This window comes from Mugil cephalus, chromosome 11 (assembly GCF_022458985.1).
Source record: "Mugil cephalus isolate CIBA_MC_2020 chromosome 11, CIBA_Mcephalus_1.1, whole genome shotgun sequence".
Lineage (NCBI taxonomy): Eukaryota > Metazoa > Chordata > Actinopteri > Mugiliformes > Mugilidae > Mugil > Mugil cephalus.
Genome location: NC_061780.1, coordinates 14782910 through 14802415, shown reverse-complemented (window position 1 = coordinate 14802415; position 19506 = coordinate 14782910). Strand labels below are relative to the sequence as shown.

Below are 19506 nucleotides of genomic sequence, written 5' to 3'. Positions count from 1 at the left end.
CAGAGCAGGTTGAGCCAAGGGGGCAAGCTTCTCTTCATATAACTTTGTACTTTGTAGCTTTGTTTTGTCTTTCACTTTTACTTTCACCCTTTACCTCTCCCTCCACTCCCTCACCCATCTTCTCCTCCCCCTCCTCCTCCCCCCTGTCCTCTCCCTGGGTCTCAGCTGTTGCATTTATGAAAACAAGACACTCGATTATGTTCAACTCATTGTTGGCCAAGCTGCATCGGAAACCTCATAATTCCAGTGCGGCTTACATCGACCCCGGCATTTTTCTGATATTGAGGCCTGAGGTTTGACGGATGATTGCACTTTAAAGGTGTGTGCACTGTGGTGGCGGCAGAGTTGGGGATTAGTGTCCAATTGATCACCATGATTGGCTCGCAAACAACAGGCTGTCATTCTGGACGTGAGAGTCATAAATCTGTCCGTGGGGAGCGGCCTGATTGTGTTATTTGATGTCCCGCTCCTGTTTTGGTTGAGTTTGAAACGGGAGAGGTCTGGGTGACGGGGCTGATTGTGTTTAGGCCCTTGGACATTGCAGGTAATGAGATTTGTGCCTTGACAAGGTGGGTGGGTCACGTAGGGGTGGAGCAAGACGATAGAAACGAGAAAAGGCAACTCGACTGTGAATTTTACACAGCGGGTTTCATTTTAAATTTCAGATTTTTTTGCTTCATATTTTATATAACTGTCCCATGCAGACACCAAATTTTCTGCCATTTATTTATTTATTTTAATTTTTTTGCAAAATGCATTTTTGTTTCTGTCTGTGCTCTTTCCACTGTTTTCAAAAACCTCAGGCAGTCAAACAAACCTGTTATCTATCCATCCCCTCATTTACTAATCTTAGACAAAGAATTCTTGAATGAATTTTTCACTGTATAAAGTCTACAAATAAAATAGTAAGATTATTCTCTGTATAATAATCCAATCTGTTATTAACAGTGATAGAATTTGCTGTTGGATAATGGATTACTGTATTTAGCATTCTGGACAAAAAAAAAAAATCATCTTCAGTCCAAAAGATGATATTCATAGGATATACATTAATTACACATGTGAAACAAATGCATTCTAATATATCAGTCCTGCACTAAATCTTAGCGTCACGAAAAAGTGAAAATGAGTGTATATCCATTGGCAACATGGTACAATGGTGGTCTAAATATGAACACTGCTACTAAGATTGAATAACATAGTGTGAGATTTAAATATATATTAAATAAATGACAGGTATTAGCAGGCAATCTAGCTTTACACAGTCACATCCTTAGGTCAATTAATATGCTTTACATACTTCTTAGTATTTATTTTTTCTTCCATTACTACAGATGAAAAGTCATCCTGGGAGAAAAAATATGCAACGATGAGTGAGAGAGGAGGAGGAGGAGGAGGAGACCAGGCTTGGCCGAGGAAGGAGGGAGGAGAGTGACGGTGATGGGGGAGTGTTGTTGATTGTACCTCATATTTCAAGAGTGGTCCCGCAGACAAATCTCCATACGAGACCACAGGGCACTCTGGTCTCTGTGTGTCTGTCCCCTGGAGCCGAAGAGGGTGGTAGGGCTTTCTACAAATCCTCTTAGATTGCCAGTTCCTCTTGTCTTTTTTTCATTTTTTTTTTCTGTCTTTCCGCTCACTCTGTTTTACTCTGACTCTGCCTCTCGGCCGTCTGGGTCCTCCTCAACATTTCTGCTTGAATCAGGGTCCGAGTCTAACTTGTCAAGGAAGGTCTGCGTAAATATGGTCAGTTCACAGCACTGGAATTAAATTGTCTGAACTGACATCTGGAGGAGCTTTTACTTTGTAATTGTCAAAGGTGAGTGTTTTTTTTTTTTTGTTGCTGTTGTTTTTAAAGTTTCTTTTCTATTTTTTAGAGTAATATAGTCACACATTTACAGAAAATGTGGCACAATTTGGAAATATTTGTTTTTAGCAATTTTATTAACCAAGCTTTGCATAAAACTGATGTGATCCCCTGTGTAAAAAAAACAAACAAAAAAGATTTTATTTCAATTCACAAATTACACAAAAAAAAAAAAAATTGAAAATAAATCCGAGTTTGATTTTGCTAGTGCATTTTTCCTTATAAAAATGATTGATGCCGTTGTAATGAAACGGTGAAAACCACAATTAAATATGGTGCACCGCGTGTTGTGGTTTGACGTGGTGCATGGATGCTAGGCCAAATGTGGGAGCAAAATGGCGTTCAACAAGTGTGAAAATGAAATGAGCACGCAGTGATGACCTTGCGGAGATGCTTCCCCATCCCCTCTTGTCACCCACAGTCTGGATCCTGTTAATCTTTGTCACTTTTCTCCACTCTCCTCTCATCATCCAGTATTTAAATGTAATAACTCTGAAACTACAAAGTAATTCACGAAGCTGTGCTTGTGACGGTGCTTTACAAATTCATCTTCCCCCTCCCCCCAAAAGTGTAAAATATTTCATGTAATGTTAATGTTAATGTACAACTGTTTTTTTATGACTTGTTGCAAAAACCTAATTCTCATCAACTGAGTAATGCATTTTCCTCTTTTTTTGTATCACTCAAGATTCCTCAGCCTCACCAACCTTCTTTCTTCTTCTTCTTGTTCTACAATTACCTGCAAGTCCCTGTTGCCGTGATGTCTTCAGTTGTCGCCCCAGAAAAACCTGCCTCCAACACTATGGGTCCCAAAGAGGTCAGGGCCGATCTGAGACACATGACTGCAGACGTTCAGACTAGTTTGAATCGTACTGAATCCTTTTGCTTTTTGATTAAATGCATTTACCCAGACATGAAAAGAATAATAATGAAAAAAAAAAATTAAGTTGGAATGTCCTTCTTCTACCCTGGAGAAGATCTCCGGGTCAAAACGTTGGCCATGCCTGCAAGTATTTCCTTAAAATAAGCTTTACCTTCCGCATCGGAGCTACGAGTGTGCGACTTCTGTAAGTTGGAATATTGAACAGAGCACAAAATAAAAAGCTTTGGCTTGTGCATTAAGTGAAGGTGACATGGCAGGCGCCGTCTGTCATGCGTGGGTAGTGAGGGAATAATAAAATGCAAGAGACTGGTCCGCTCATTGCTCGCTCATCAAATCCCATGTAAATGCTTGTACATGTAATGGCCTCTGCGTGATTCCACGCGGAGTCAGATGATGGCTGTTGACGTGTCAGGTTTAAATCTAAATCTATAAAAAAGAAATCTACATCTGAAGTTCCCCAGAAAAACTGGCTGCTTTTCTAGTAAATCTTCAGAAAGCATTTGTTTGTGGTCGTGATATGTGAAGCGCCCATCCGATTCTACGTAGCACGTGGCACATTATGACCTTGATGACCCCGTCTCAGGTGGAGCTGATCCTCGTGAAGGAGCAGAACGGGGTCCAGTTCACCTCGACCACCTTAGTGGCCCCGGCTCCAGCCCAGACTCACCCCGGTGGGGAGGAGGAGAGGGAGACCTGGGGAAAGAAAATCGATTTCCTCCTGTCTGTGATCGGATTTGCCGTGGACCTGGCGAATGTCTGGAGATTCCCTTACCTCTGCTACAAGAATGGAGGAGGTAAGGTGGTTGGGAAGATGAAAAGGGTGGGGGGAGGCAGACTAGGGACCACTTTGAGAGAGGCAACGGGATGTACGCTGTGTCGAAGGAGAAGAAAATGAATATTTTCCTGCTTTTTTGCACCACACCTGTACTATATGCACATCCATGCCCTGTTTACACATGCATGCAGGTGTGTGTGTTTTCCGGACATATTGTGTATGATGGTCGCTGTGTTTTGTCGTCCACCCCCCCACCCCACCCCAACCCTTTACAGAGATCAAAATAGGGGAAAAACCACCACAGCTGCTCTGAATAGATTAGCTCTAACAATCAGTGTCACTAATTATGGCTGTTTAACATAGAGCTCTCATTATGTTTAAGAGCTGTAAATGATACTGTGGCTGTAAATGAAATGACACCGTAGCCATGGTCAAAGCTGACACTCGGATCTGGTGACAGTGTATGTCCAACCTGTATGTATGGAAAAGTAACTTTCTTTTGTAAAACAGAAGCAGCTCCTCTTAAGATTTGCCATTTAATCCTACATATATGCCTTATCAACTTGTACAGAGATGAAGGATTGTAGTATTGCAAATGATAGGAAATGGCCAGACAACTTAATTGTAGTCTAACAGAGTAATCTGTTGCATTTTGGTCCTCAGGAACTCATAGTCAAAATGAAATGTGTAAATACTAAAGTGCTTCTTATACGTTGTTCATTTACCCCTCAAAATGTCACTTCCCTGTGCGTGCAGGTGCGTTCCTTGTGCCGTACCTCTTCTTCATGGTGATAGCAGGCATGCCCCTCTTCTACATGGAGCTGGCCCTGGGACAGTACAACAGAGAGGGGGCAGCAGGGGTCTGGAAGATATGTCCCATATTTAAAGGTAAGAAATGCCAAACATGGGATCTTATATTCAGATCTACTGCAGAGACAACCCACACGCATGTTGACACTGCAGGATGTGCACATGCAAATGTGCTCTCTTGATACTTGCATGTTCTCACGGGAACGGGGGAATATGCACACATATAATAAATCAATCTTTTTTTCTTTTTTTTTTTTTTATTCCTCATGCATGTCCATCTGCCCACACCGCTGTCTGTCTGATAACATAAACCCTTTAATATCTACACGTCTCCTCCTCTGCCCACGTGCCTGCCTGCCTGTCCGCACGCCAGTCTCTTTTGTCTGCTCGTCTCCATGTCGAGCGGCGACAGGCATTGTTTATCCTCCCCAGAACGCCAGGTTCTGTTGGCACTCAGATGGAAAGCAAATGAAAATTGGGCTTTTAGACTCGTCCTGATTGTCCAAATCCTTCTGTCAAACAGTGGCGGGGTACTTTTCAACACATCGTTAAGCAAAGCGCAGCTCGGGAGAATGCTATCCAGTCGCAACACTAATGGAGACGCGGACATTAAGACCCATTCACCGATTTTCTGTGCAAAGTTGTAGGTTGAAAGTATAATGTTACACTTGGTTTGCTTCAACTTTTTCGGCTTCCCTTACACCTCACAAGCTTTGTGCGCGTTCGTCCACCTGCTCTTGTCTTTCTGTTGTTTATTGCCGAAAGGAGTTAATCTGTGTTTAACACCATCGGTTTAGAGATGCACCACAAATGCCATTAACTGCAGAAGACCATCTGTTGCTTCACCGCGAGAAGCCATTTGACTTTTTGTGCAAAAACATGTCCTTGTCGGTCTGAAGGTGGCCTACAGTTTGTGTGTGTGTGTGTTTGTGTGCGTGTGTGTGTGCATGCCTCAGAGCATGTGTTTGTGTGAACATGTGCCGTCTGTCAGGGACCACACTGAGTACATTGACGTTCTAATCACACGCTTCACTCTCTCTCTGTCTCTCAGCGGGGGGATAACAGTAATTATTCAAATACACATACACATGCCCGTATTGACAGTAATTATTCTGATCAACAGGCTGGTTTCCTCTCAGGATCAATGCATTTGAAGAAAAGCACTGAGAAGCAGGACATGGAGAGATAGCTCGGCCACATGCGGTGCTAATAAGAGCCGCCGCTGCCTGGACAAATATCACATCCACATTACAAAGAAATCAATAAGGCACAGTTGTGGTCATGCTTCTTAGCAAAGGTTAACAATTAAATTCAGTCTTAGATGAGTGGACATTGTTTCGGATTTATGGAAAGGGCAGATGTGCTGATAATTAAGGCGTGAAGAGGCAGTTCAGAAAAAGTTGCTCTTTTTGCGTGTGACCGCAGGCGCGCATCAGTGGCTACTGTACGGTTGCAGCTCTCTTAAAACATGACACTCTTCCTACTGATTGACAATAATTCTTGGCGATAAAGGAATAGAAACTGATGCTGTAAGTTGCATGAAAATGTGAGAAAGATGGTAATCCAAAAAAGTTTGGGCCTTTGACTAAGACGAGAAACTGTTTCCTGATCAGCTAATATTTGCTAAGATAAGACCAAAATAATTCTAATTTAAAGGTTTGTTATGCATCTGTGTGCACTCTACACACTCTGCACACATCTTATCTGTCTGTTGTTGGAAGATAAATTCTGATCCTGTGCTTAATTAGTACAGGAGCGCTAAGAAATGTAGATGCTCCATTACAGAAAAAAAAAGTGAGGTTTTCCATTGAAGTGCAGGTGGGGGAGATTTTGCTATTTTTGACTTCATGTACACTTGCAGGGTTTATTTCAGTGGTTCCCAACTTAATATCCCATTAGAAAGTCACAGGAGACATGACTAAGTGGAGAGGAAAGCTCAAAGTTCTGCTTGATAAAGTTATATTTTAGACTTTTGTCTTATTATTGGTGAAATAATATTAAAGGATTCCTCGGGGAAATGCCCACTGTCAATTAAATGGGTCGTCTCAAGTTAATGTTCCTCCATAATGTGTCTCCGGATATGCAAAATAACAGAAAAATGTATATAAATACGTATATAAATAAAAATTTACTCAAGCACAGTACTTCACTGTACGTACTTACTTTACACAAGCTGACATGCACTATTGCAAGTCATTGCAGTGTATGTACTGTATGTGTTCAAGGTTTGCTGCTGACTTACTTATATGTATCTATTTTTTTTATAGTGCTTATTCTATTGTTTTTATAATGCACTACTTAAGCCCAAAATTTCGCTGTGCTCTTGTGAGAATGATGACAATAAAGGATTCTTGATTCTACTGAATGTAAAGTACAACATAGAAAAGCAGAGTCACTGATGTGGATGCTGTTTCCCACTGAAGTTCCCCCTTTTAATGCACTATACTGCCAAAAGTATTTTCTCCTCTGCCTTTACACGCATATTAATTTAAGTGACATCCCATTCCTAATCCATAGGTTTTAATAATAACTTTTGGCAATATAGTGTATCTCAGGAGTCAATTTGTGCGGTCCTCATAGCCAGATGAAGATTTATTTTACACAGTATTAATCTACAATTGCGCCTCTGTGTAGTCTGTATAATACTGATCATTGGTGTTTCTCTCACAGGTGTAGGCTTTACAGTGATCCTCATTTCCCTCTACGTTGGCTTCTACTACAATGTCATTATCTCCTGGGCACTGTTCTACCTCTTCTCCTCGTTCACCTCCGAGCTACCTTGGGTCCACTGCAACAACACCTGGAACAGCCCGAACTGCTCGGACTGGGCTGACAACAGCTCAGTCAGTGACATTTACAAAGCCACCCCTGCTCAGGAGTATTTCGAGTAAGTGGGCCCAATCTTCAGCTCAAAATAGTTTCCAAAAACCACACGGATTGTGCCATGCAGCAACGCCATGGCTATGGGTTTTCCGTCTAGGTCTAGGTTATGCGCTTAGAATGTATTATCAGTAATTTAACACATAGATAACAGAAACTGGATCTCAGTGTCAGGCACTTTCTCTCGACAATTCATCTACAGATTGGATGCACTTAGTAGGTGTTGCCTCTGTCTATATGAAGCTGAGCAGGTGTTTCCTATTCCAACAAGTGAGGGGCGGTTCAGTTGTGACAGCTGAGGTATTTCATCCATGTTGGTTGAATTGGCAGTATGCTATTTACACAGAACCACCTGCAGACAATTTGACCACATCAGCTGAACGTTGGCTGATCTCATTCAGTCTCTTCTGCTAGACTCCCTCTGAAATTACCTGAACCGGAGCGTTCAGCGCTCTGTGATTTTACAGCTTTTCTGTGATTCAACTTCTTAATTAGAGGGAAGAGATTGTTACCTTTCTTTGCAGTTTTTCTTTTCTTTGCACCCTGTCATGAGCTATGCAATTTTAATTATTTACTCTAATTCAGTATGTTGCAGCATTTGGGATGTGTTCATACTTCCTGAGGTCTCAAATGTCTCCTTGCTGCTGATGAACAGTTTGAAAACAGGCCTTGGTTGTTAATTTACAGTTTTAAGACTCAGATCTAGGTGCGTAACTCACTGCAGTTGAACTTAACCATAAGGATCCTAAATACACCAATTATTAGAGACCTAATCAGTCTTACGGTTACCCATGCATGTCTTTTGGTGAGGAGTCTTAGTAAAACTCATCATTACTCCTGGATGTGGGTAATTCCCACTTTATTTGCTTTGCCTAACATATACATAGACTTTATACATATACTGTAAATCGTGGCCGTGCATCTTACCACAATGTTTTCTTTCCTTAGAAGAGGGGTACTCCATATTCAGGACAGTAACGGTATTGATGATCTGGGTCGTCCACGCTGGCAGCTGACTTCCTGTCTAGCTGTGGTGATTGTTCTGCTCTACTTCAGTCTCTGGAAGGGTGTCAAGACCTCTGGCAAGGTAGCACATAACACAGCAGCCACATCTGCTAATGTTAATAAAAACAGAAAAGGAGTATAATTCCATTCAGGATCCTCCAGAGTGTTGACTTACATGTGTCTAAATCTCTGTGTGTTGCCCCCCCTTTTCCTCTGTGGAAACATGGGGATGTTCTGCATTTGTGTGTGTGTGTTATGCGACTCTTTCAGGTCGTGTGGATCACAGCCACCATGCCCTATGTGGTCCTAACCGTGCTCCTGCTCCGTGGAGTCACTCTGCCCGGAGCCATCGATGGCATTAAGGCATACCTCTCCGTGGACTTCCTGAGACTCTGCGACGCCAAGGTGAGTGCCAGCGAAAGAGAGGGTTGGGGTGAGGGGAGGGGCGGGGGGTCCAGAAGAAGAAGCTTTGACATTTTGAGCTCCATTTCTCTTTACCTAACATTAGCACTGAACGTGTTAAGTACAGTAACATATATGCTGTTATATTAATGGAACTTATGGTATCATAACAGTGAATTGTGATCGTTGCACATCCCAAATGACATGAGAGTATTTACAGTTTACACATATGTATGATTCATCATCAATGACTCTTGAGATTTACATTCACTAATAAACAATAATACTAATAAAAGGTGGTCAGAATGTGAGATAAATTCTGCTTTGATCAACAGGTGTTTTAGAATTGATCCATTAAAAATGCATTCATTAAAAGCAAGGTGTGGTCTTGAGGCGAGAACGACAAAAAAATAAATAAAATAAAAAACATTAAAATATAAAGAATTAAAATGGAGAAATGGCTAAAAATAAATTAAAATACTGAAATAAAATGAAAGGAGTATAGAAAATAGAATAGAATAGAAAAATACTTTATTCAACCCTTGGTGGGAAATTCAAGTGTCCAGTAGCTGGTACAGCAATCACAGACATCAACATAACATAAAAGTAATAGCAGCAGGATAGGAAAGTGAAAGAATAAAGTTATTTATTTAACACAATAAACACACCTTAAGCAACATACTACTGCAATTCCCCAACTCTACTGTCAAATTCACCCTTCTTTATTTTGATCTATGATGCTGAACAACAAAAGCCTGAATGTGACATTACCTTTTTGAAATGACTGTGCTGTGCAACAACACCTGAATAGTTCCTGCAGCTTGTTTCATGCTGCTGCCACGCTAATTTGGAGGGGAAAATAAATAAATAAAAAATTTGAACACAACATTGGTATTCCCTGTTAAATTAGGGACACGTTTACTCAAGGCATTAAAATGATTTGAGAAAATTCTTGGTGTTACCGTTCACCGTGTTTTCCTGATCTGCACAACTTGCCATCGCAACATCTTATTTACCTTAATAGGAGGCGTAGCAGCGTTCAACGAGAAAGCATTCAGGACCAAAGGATTCAGTTATGGAGAGTGATCGAGAACGCAAGAAGGAGAGAGATTGAGAGATGCACGGGAGCAATTGGAGAATTAGATTAGATAGATGCATGGAGCAGTAATTTGCAAAATTACCCCCCGTATTCACAAGCGTCTTTCATCTACTGCCGTTGAATGAGTTTCCTGCAATTATCTCTAATAATGGCTTTTTTCCTCTCCTGTGCCTTTTGTTTGCCGCTTCACACAAGTGTGCTTGTTCTGTTGCTCCCCAGGTCTGGATCGAGGCAGCAACGCAGATCTGCTTTTCGCTTGGAGTGGGGTTTGGTGTGCTGATCGCCTTTTCCAGTTACAACAAATTCAGCAACAACTGCTACAGGTAAAGGACACACAGTGACAGAGAGGCAGGTGGGAGATTCACTGGGGATAGACAGGAGGATGGGACGTTGTCTCTACAAACACGCGCGCGAAACACGGGCAGGTGAATTACAATAACCTTTGAAGCTCCTTGAAACCCCTCATGTCTTTGACACCCTGCTGTGCCACAGACGGCCGTAGCACCAATCAAATCTGTTGCACTCTTTGAAAATCATCAGCATCCCGCAGGAGGCTTTTATCTCCTCTTTTGCCTTTTTTAATGTTTCTGATAACTGGCACATAACACAGTGCACCTCGCGGATTCCTCCTTGAGCTATTTTTCTTCCGACTCAATTTTTTGTGAGCTCACTTTTCTCTGTCTGTTATTTAACGCATATTTGTTAATTTTCTCTACTTACTTTTGCACAAAACAACAGAAAGCATCATCTCCACAGTTTGTCACATATTGACAACCTGATAAAACAATTCATAAAATCCATCTACATTCATTTTTTCCTACATACATACATACATACATACATGCATACATACACACATACATGTGTATAGATACACATATATGTATATATACATAAAGTCTCAAGCCAACACTCAAATTAATTAGTCTGGTAATTTATGCAGATATTGACAGAGGAAGTGTTTCATGAATTGTCGATTTCTTTCTGTCTTGTTGTATCGATCCAGGGATGCCATTATTACCAGCTCTATCAACTCTTTGACCAGTTTCTTCTCCGGCTTCGTCGTCTTCTCCTTTCTTGGCTATATGTCCCACAAGCACAACGTGGCTCTTGACAAAGTTGCCAGAGATGGTACGGTATCATATCTAACCCAATCTGAAGAATTTCTATAACTTAACTTGTGTAACTTTTGGCATTGTACGTTTTTGGCAGTCTGTCTTCGATGCTGCTTCTATGTCTTCTTCTGCGGTAAATCCCTTGATTTCTGTCTTTCTCGTAGGTGCTGGGTTGGTGTTTGTCATTTACCCAGAAGCCATCGCAACATTGCCCGGGTCATCCGTGTGGGCAGTTATCTTCTTCATCATGCTGTTGACGTTGGGCATTGACAGTGCCGTGAGTGTGAACCCACACGTACACACTCATTCAAGTTTACTTTGGCCAGATGACACGTGCCTGTTGTCATCGGCAATTCTGACTTTTCTGCTTCACTCTAACTCTTGTGTTTCTTGACATAGATGGGTGGGATGGAGTCGGTGATCACAGGCCTAATTGATGAATTCAAATTCCTCCACAAGCACAGAGAGCTGTTCACCCTCTTCATTGTTGTTGCCACCTTCCTCATATCCCTCTTCTGTGTTACAAATGTAAGTTTCATACCAAGGATTCATTGAGTTCATCTTTCCACTAAAGTTGAACTCATTCATTCTTGCAAACATCATGTCCATAAATTCTGGTCATAACTCTGGTCCGTGAATAAAAGGAGGAAACGTACCTGAATATGCATTAAACAAAATGATTGGGATTTTCCCGACAAATCTAAAAGTAGCAACGTGTTTGATAAAACTCACATTCATTGTATTTTTTTCTTCTCTCCAGGGAGGGATGTATGTGTTTACTCTGCTGGACCACTTTGCGGCGGGAACATCGATTCTCTTTGGAGTGCTTATTGAAGCCATCGGCATCGCTTGGTTCTATGGTGAGAAAGATGGACCGTACAAAAGAAGAGGCAAAAACAGATGATTCATTTTTTCATGGCCAGCAAAGCTGATGCTTTATTATGGGTTTGATGAGAAATCTGTTGGGATAGATATTCTGTGCCTCAATGCAGCATAGTCCTATTAGATCTAAGAATACTGCTTCTAGGTGATCTGTTCCTGCTAATGGTTTGGGCCTCTTCAGCCTCTGTGCATGGTGCTCATAAGATGGACAGGTAGACTGAATTGTGACCTCTGCCAGTGTTACCTCTGTTCACTCAGCAGTCGTGAGGCAGCACATAAAGAAAATTGCAGCTGGGGAACAGACAATTCCCATTTGTCATGGACAGGAGTCAGCTGCCTAATAGCTAGGTTATAGATTGTTGTTAGTGAGGGTGACCTCACCTGTTTCTCCTTTCTGACATAGTTTTGTCCTCAGCACCAGGTTAGTTTCATCTAACACATCGTGTCTCAATAAATAATCTTAGAGAGTTTTCATGATGTAATGACGTATCTGTCTTGACTTTTACTACATTTCTGGAACTCTGGGCTCATTGTGGAAGACATCATTCAGTTGTATAGTATAAATAACCTTTTTATGCCCTTTAGGACCTCAGATCACATCAACTTGTCATAACATGTTTAGTGACCTCTTGTGGTTCCACTAATAATTAGACTCAGCCTAGCTACATGCAGCAGATCTTTGCATCTGCTGTCTTTCCACCTGTAGTGCTACCTCCTCAAAACAAGAAAACTTGCTTTTCATAGTGTCTCCTGTGTTGAAACACCAGTACAGCACAAAAACCTTCTGGAGGTCAGGTAGGACAACTGACCTGAACTTGTAAGTTGAACTTCTTGGCTCATGTCTCCTGAACCTGCCTGTGGAGAGGTGCATAAAGGACTAAATACTAACCGAGCCCCAGGCAGTGGGGTCATCACATTGCCCCACTTTGGTGGGTCCTGACCTTGGCAAGCCAGATAAATCAAGCCCAAGGCTTCAGTGGGCCTTTTTTTTTTTCATCCTCTTAACTGCCGGCATGAACTTTTGACCCATGTCCACTGTGGTCTTTCGGTCTACTGTCCACTGCATGAGTACAATTAGTTATCAGCCTGGATATTTTCCTCTGCAGTGAGAGATGCCTTAAAGGCATGAAGGCTTTAAAAAAAAAAAAAAATAAATACCTACAGCCAGGGGTATGGTAAAAACTTGGTGCAGCAGCTTATTACAGGTGGCTCTAGGGAATGACTTCAGTTACTGCAAGTAGTTCAATAAACAGTGTAGCCTTTTCAAAATCCAGTTGTATGACGTTCTCATCTATAATCAGTGTATTAGCCGCAGAGATGGTGGATCCATTCCCCCAGCTTGGGGAAGCAGGGAGGGTTAAATACATGAATACACATAAATACACAACTGACTTTAAATGTATATTTAGAATATTTTCACCGCTTTACTTTGCTGTTGTGTTTACGCTATCTTTACCAATACTGCTATTGTCATTGGTCTCAGCATTGGGAACATTTAATGGAGAACACCCACTGCTTTGATAATATCAAAACTGCATATTTGTCTTGGATTGTTCCCAGTGGCAGAGGGATGAATTTCTAATGTAGTGCTTGTGCATGTGACACTTTTAGCAAATTTTTTCTACCTTGCCATGGAAATAATCCTGAGTGTGATCTTTAGGAGTCGACCGCTTCAGTGATGACATTGAGGAGATGATTGGCCAGCGGCCAGGCAGGTACTGGAGGCTGTGCTGGAAGTTTGTCAGCCCCTGCTTCCTCCTGGTGAGTCCGGTTGACCCTGACAAGGGTCTGAGTGTCACTTCAGGAGAAAATGCATTCTAGGTTTTTCAGTTTGTCATCATATCAGTGCGAACTAAATAAAAATGGATATTGTAGCTACTCTGAGATCCAGGTATCCACTTGATCTTCTTCTTCAAGTCAAATCAAATTGTCATCAAACTACATCACAGGCTTTTCCCCAACAACTTCTCTCAAGTTTGACATGAAATTTCTGCTGGCTGTGCCTTGTAAACACACACACACAACCATGACGTGGAACAAAGAGAGTAAAACAACCTGCAGATAAACCTGTAGATCTCGATCTGGAGCTGCAGACATACAATGGCAATATATTTGGAATTTATCACTGGAAGCAGCTTTCCTTAGGGATTCACTTATTGTGAGATTTAATGCACACCAAACCATGACTGTAGTTAAAGACCATAGAAACCACCACAGCTAACCTTCCTCTATGTCCAACAGCTAATTCATTCATTGTTATCAATAACATTTTCTCCCATAGTTCATGGTCGTGGTGAGCTTTGCCACGTTCAACCCTCCAAACTACGGCTCCTACACGTTTCCTCCATGGGCTAACATGGTAGGGTGGTGTCTGGCTATTTCCTCAATGACCATGGTGCCTCTCTACGCCATCTACAAACTCTGCACACTGCCCGGAAAGTTTTGCGATGTAAGTCCGACTTGTGTCTTCTTGGCCCTAAATTGGTGAAATGAGCTAATCGTCGTTCATCTTTACTTTGCTTTGTCTCTGTTCACCTGCTTTGATTTGTTCCGCTCACTGGTCTCCCTTTAACAGAGACTGGCTTATGCCATCACCCCAGAGACAGAGCATCATCTGGTCGACAATGGCGAGGTTCGGCAGTTCACTGTAAGGGTTGACTTTATCATTATTTATTATATATTATATTCAATTGTATTCCTCTGATTGATATCATATTTCATTACATTTAAGCATAATGATTTATTCTGAAGCGCAGTACTGTGTTATATCTCATACTATAATGCGTGCTGTATTTCTTTCCCACAGCTGCATCACTGGTTGGTGGTCTGAGAGCAGCAGACATAGAGAGAGAGAGAGACATAGAAAGAGTGAAAGAGAGAGAATGACTTAATGGGCACGAGGTGGATAAGTGCATGCACAGCAAAGGTCTTAAGAACTAAGGAGAAGTGAGCCATTTGAATTAATAACTCATCATGGTGGTGGCGGGAAAGTGCCGACGAGAAAAGAAAAAAAAAACATACAAGTTGTAGTGTTCTTTCATTTTAACAGTGGATGTGTGAAGCTGTGCACTGGCCCTCTCCACCTTTTCATTAACACTGCTGGATGGGATTCAGTCAAACTCTTCATGTGGTGTTAAGGGATAAAAAGTCCCTGAAAGTGCTCCATGCTTGTTTAGTGGAGGAAATGTTCTTTCCTTGAATTATCCATATGTAACAACGAGAAGTGAAAGCCTCAGGAGAAAGTATTCCCAATGGTTCAGTATACACTGAGTAAAGTGGACATAAGAAGAAACGATACAATTACATTTTGTTTAAGGAAAATCAAGCGGAGATGTTGAGACACATCATTTATTATTTCACCTTTATTTCATTTTTGTATTGGTATTCGTTTTATTTATCTAGATCAAAATGTTCAAAGTACAAAGGAGTCAGAAGTGAAATGAATACCATAGGTTTTACTGAATCCCAGCCCTTATTCATGTTAATGTAACTATTTATTTACCTCCTTTTTCTTCTTAAAGACTGTTATGATGTTATAGCACTGTCAGCGGTTTACATCAAAATAATTGCCAGGAGTTCTTTTCCATAGTTGCTCGTGCCATTTGATTAACCTAAAACAATGTCTGAGTAAACATGAGATTTCTCATTGCGCTGCTGCTTTGTGAGCATAAAAGAATAGAAATCAATGGAACTTGATTCCAATGGAACAATGGAAAAAAAATGTCATTTATAACAGCCGCCCCAGAGTCATATCGCTTCAATAAATAAACAAACACACATTCTAAACTTTCCAATAACGATCACTGACGGAAAACAGAATCTGCCACTTTGCTGATTTAATCAACCAAAGAACACAGATGAGCTCAGATATACAACGTCCTCAAAATGAGAATATTTTGCCAAGGGGATCTTTCTTTTGTTTTTTGTTTTCATCAGTAGACCGCTTGATTGTTAACTTGCTCAGTTAGATCAGTATTTCTCCTTCCCATCTTCTGTGTCACCCACAAAGTTTCAGGTTGTGATTCTGGAAGCTACGACAGTCACGTTTCCATAAAGAAAGCATAAAGCTTTAATTTTACCGTTTACACAGACTTATTCAGACTGTTTAAAAAGCTGCTTTTTTATCAAATCTGCAAATGAATAGAGTGTAATGTAACGATTTAAATTAATATATACATGTGTAAGTAAATGTAATGTAGAGGGCCTTGTATTGTATTGTACTGTATGATATTGAATAAGACCAACAAGTACACATATCTATATATATATATATATCTATATTAGCCTTAAGGATATTGGTGAGAATTACATAGAAATTCCTTTTCGTTTGCCTCATAAATTCTTTCAGTTCAATCAGAAACCATGAAATCCAAATACGTCAGCAATGACTTCTTTTAACCCCTTATGGTCCACGTAACATGCTAAAGGGTTAACTATGTCCCAAATTGTATGCCTGTGCTGCTGTACTGTGCCTTGTGGTGTTTCTGACTGTATGATTTTGTTTTGTACTGTCAAATAAAGTATAATTAATAAAATTATTACATTTAAAATTTCCCGTAGTGGTTTTAAATCCCACTTTCTAACGCTTTCTTTGGCACCACGTGAGTTTCAGACAAGATTAGGCAAACATACATATCTATTATATATCTATTATATCATATTTTTATATGTTTATGTTTTATTTAGTAACGGACCCAGAAATGTCGGGGATCTCCGAAATGAACAAGGATCATTGATCCATTTTTGTTGTGTTGAGTATTGCAAAATCGGATATTGATCATAGCCTCCAGACATAACTGTTTTGAAGTGATGCCTTCTGCCCTGTTCTGAATAGTACCGATAACTGAACCTTTCCGGGATTGGTCGGCATGACCCGGAATCAACAGTGCTCATTACAGTAACAGGAGTGTCAAATACACGCTCTCAGAGACAATCTTCACAGACTGATCACCCAATATCCTCCGCAGATAGCATTTGAGGATGATTACTGTCCAAAATGCATTGAGACATATTGACATTTGCTTTAATGCAGAGGGTGGTCTGACAACAGCTATTGATTTATTTATTTTTTTCTTTCAAGGTTTTAACATAAAAGCAGCCAGTCATTTAGAATCTAGCGCCTCCTGAGCACGTAGGTGTAGCGCACTATATATCATCTTTCCCAATCTTCACCCCTGACCAAGCATAAAATCTCTGCACCATTAAGGTTTCCTAAAACAGACTGGAGCTGGGATCAGGGAATCACCGCTGCGGCAGACACGTATATTTGAGATGATGCTTTAAGGGCGTCCGTTTCAGTGTGAGGTTTTTGTTTTCATGTAAATAACCACTTGCAATCCCTCTCTGTTACATGAGTATTCCACAATAATCACCCACTCAACGAATGTCTGATGTCAACGTGCTATAGCTTTCATAGAAGAGACCGCATAAACAGAAAACACATTAGAGCTATGCTACATTCATCCTGTAAACTTGACTTCACCCATATCATCACGTCTCTGTCACCCTCTTTGCATTTCCCATGATACGTAAGGCCCTTAATATATCTGAATTTGTATGTTTGTTGATGCCACCTTACCTCCATTTGTTGACAGTGGTGACAGACGTTTGCTTTGTGTTTTTTTTTTTTCCAAATGTTCAGGCTACAGCAATTGCACAGTAATTTTGGCCGTGCGAGGATAGGGTTTAAAAGGTGCCATTATCACATCCAATAAACAACAGCAATTATGTATAATTTCATGTCTTGCCACTGAGACTGAAAAGAAATATAGGAGGTGGAATAAAGGAGAGGTGGAAGGAAATTTCTTGTTTTGAGGTGCTCTTGCTGCTCTATATATGATTCTGGCTGTGACTTGACATTGTGTCCCCAGGGATTCACACAGTCGCCGGTGGTTTTAACTGAAACCTTTTGGATCGAATACTGTCAGTGAAATGGTAGCTAAGTGATACAACGCTTCACTAAAAGCAAACATATTCAGACCATTTGGAGGAAGGGACAGGGGTTAGATTTGCGTATATGAAAAACTACGTTTGGAATTTCCCTGGCATGCAAGAAACACATTTAAATGAATAATTAACAATAGAATCAAGCCACGGTGAAAGGAAAATTTACATTTGCATACATTACGTTAGGGGGGAAAACATGTCAAGTTCCAGTAAATGTAAGTACAAAACATTTACAACAAGCAACTTTTAAATTGAAAGCAAAAATTGAACCGTTATTTGGAGTACACTTCCCTCTAGTGACCAAACAAAGGCACTACATGTCTATGAAGATCTTTAATCCATGTCATGATATACACAGATCAGCCACAACATTAAAACAATACTTTCCTAATATTGTGTAGTTCTCCTTTGTGTCTCCAATACAGTTGTAACTCATCAGAGAATGGACATGGATCCTCCGAAGGTGTCATGTAGTGTCTGGCAACAGAATGTTAGTTGGGGCCTTTGGGTCCGGTGGTTTGAGGAGAGGGTCCTCTGTGGATCAGGCTTGCTTTAGTGCATCCCACAGATCCTTGATCAGTTTGAGGTCTAGGGAATTTGGAGGCCAGGTCCACACCCTGTGCTGATTTTCATGTTTTGTTTTGTTGTAAACCATTTGTTTGTGTGTCAGTATCAGGCTGCATCCTGCTGGGGATGTCTGCTGCCATCAAGGAGTGTCATGTGGGGGTGCCTGCTCCGGTCTAGATGTGTAGTATGTGTCTAAGTAACATCTAGATGAATGCCAGGTCCAAGAGTTTTCCAGCAGGACATTGTACTGACACATGATGGTCAATGCTGTTTACTTCTCCTTTCAGTAGTCATAACATTGTGACTGACCGGTGTATTCATGATGTTGTAGTGTAGCCTCACTATTAGGATACATACTGATTGACCTATGAAGGAGAAGTTGCAGGTTGCAACAAAGAGTGCGATGTACATTATGTCTTGTACACAAAATACATTCTGCAGCTCATTTTATGTTTTGTTGAAGCTCCTTTGGGACTTTTGGCCTTCAGTAATTATTGTCAGCAACCCCACCCAGCACGCCCACCGGAGCAATAATTGCCTCTGATTGCTGATGAAGGAGGTCATGACAACAAGAAGGGGAAGGAGGAGGGAAGGAATTACGCCTACGTTTTCATTATTAACCTTCTGGCACAGAGCAGCAGGTGATAAAATCTAAAGATCAACAGAAATCAAGCACCAGCTCACAATATTACACGAGCAAATACTGTGTATCATTCAAGTTTGACGGCATGAGAAATGCATTTACGCACAGGCGTTTCCATTAAAAATAACTTAACCAGGGCGTTCATACTTCGTGAATTCCTCTGACCTTTGGCAGCCTCTGCGAACACATGCCACATGACAATAATCAACAAAAGGACATTGAGTACAGCTCTCCCTGTTGTTGTGCAACACAATTATAGTTCACAAAACAAACATGTTTTTTTGTCCCACATTGAGGATGTCACCGGCAACCCGGGTTTCCACTTGGTCTCTTGATGCCCAATTAACAGTCTCACTCCTGCGGTAGGACACCTCTGCACCCTCCAAGTCTTAGAAATTGTTTCCTTTTTTCTCAGATCACAGACCTCTCAGTGGCAACGCTGCGCTTTAAACACCGAGGATGTGCATTATATGCAATAAGTCTTTTCCCCCCACTTTCAGTTAATGTTTGACTGCCTGATGATTACGGCTGTGTGAGGTCCCTCGTAATCTGCTAGAGAACAGCGGCTTGTTCCCATAGATACATCCCAACAGATGAGCTCCCATGATACCCAGCCTACATAGTGGGGAAAC

The 19506-nt window shown here is 41.1% G+C and overlaps 1 protein-coding gene across 1 annotated transcript; it reads left to right on the top strand.

The window, feature by feature from the left end:
- Nucleotides 1-1477: 1477 nt before the first annotated feature.
- On the top strand, nt 1478-16253 carry slc6a3 (solute carrier family 6 member 3). The gene is made up of 16 exons (XM_047599028.1): nt 1478-1819; nt 2556-2684; nt 3334-3544; nt 4282-4413; nt 7006-7222; nt 8164-8302; nt 8491-8625; nt 9941-10044; nt 10728-10852; nt 11001-11113; nt 11236-11364; nt 11597-11696; nt 13379-13479; nt 14000-14167; nt 14294-14365; nt 14525-16253. The coding sequence occupies exons 2-16, from the start codon at nt 2628-2630 to the stop codon at nt 14546-14548; spliced, it is 1827 nt and encodes a 608-aa protein (XP_047454984.1). The 5' UTR covers nt 1478-1819; nt 2556-2627; the 3' UTR covers nt 14549-16253.
- Nucleotides 16254-19506: the final 3253 nt, after the last annotated feature.

Excerpts from the sequence above, each read along its gene's own strand:
- slc6a3 (XM_047599028.1), top strand. The coding sequence starts at position 2,628 with ATGTCTTCAGTTGTCGCCCCAGAAAAACCTGCCTCCAACACTATGGGT. Across the intron at positions 10,853-11,000 it reads TGACAAAGTTGCCAGAGATG|GTGCTGGGTTGGTGTTTGTC; the intron begins GTACGGTATCAT and ends TCTTTCTCGTAG. Across the intron at positions 14,366-14,524 it reads GCGAGGTTCGGCAGTTCACT|CTGCATCACTGGTTGGTGGT; the intron begins GTAAGGGTTGAC and ends TCTTTCCCACAG.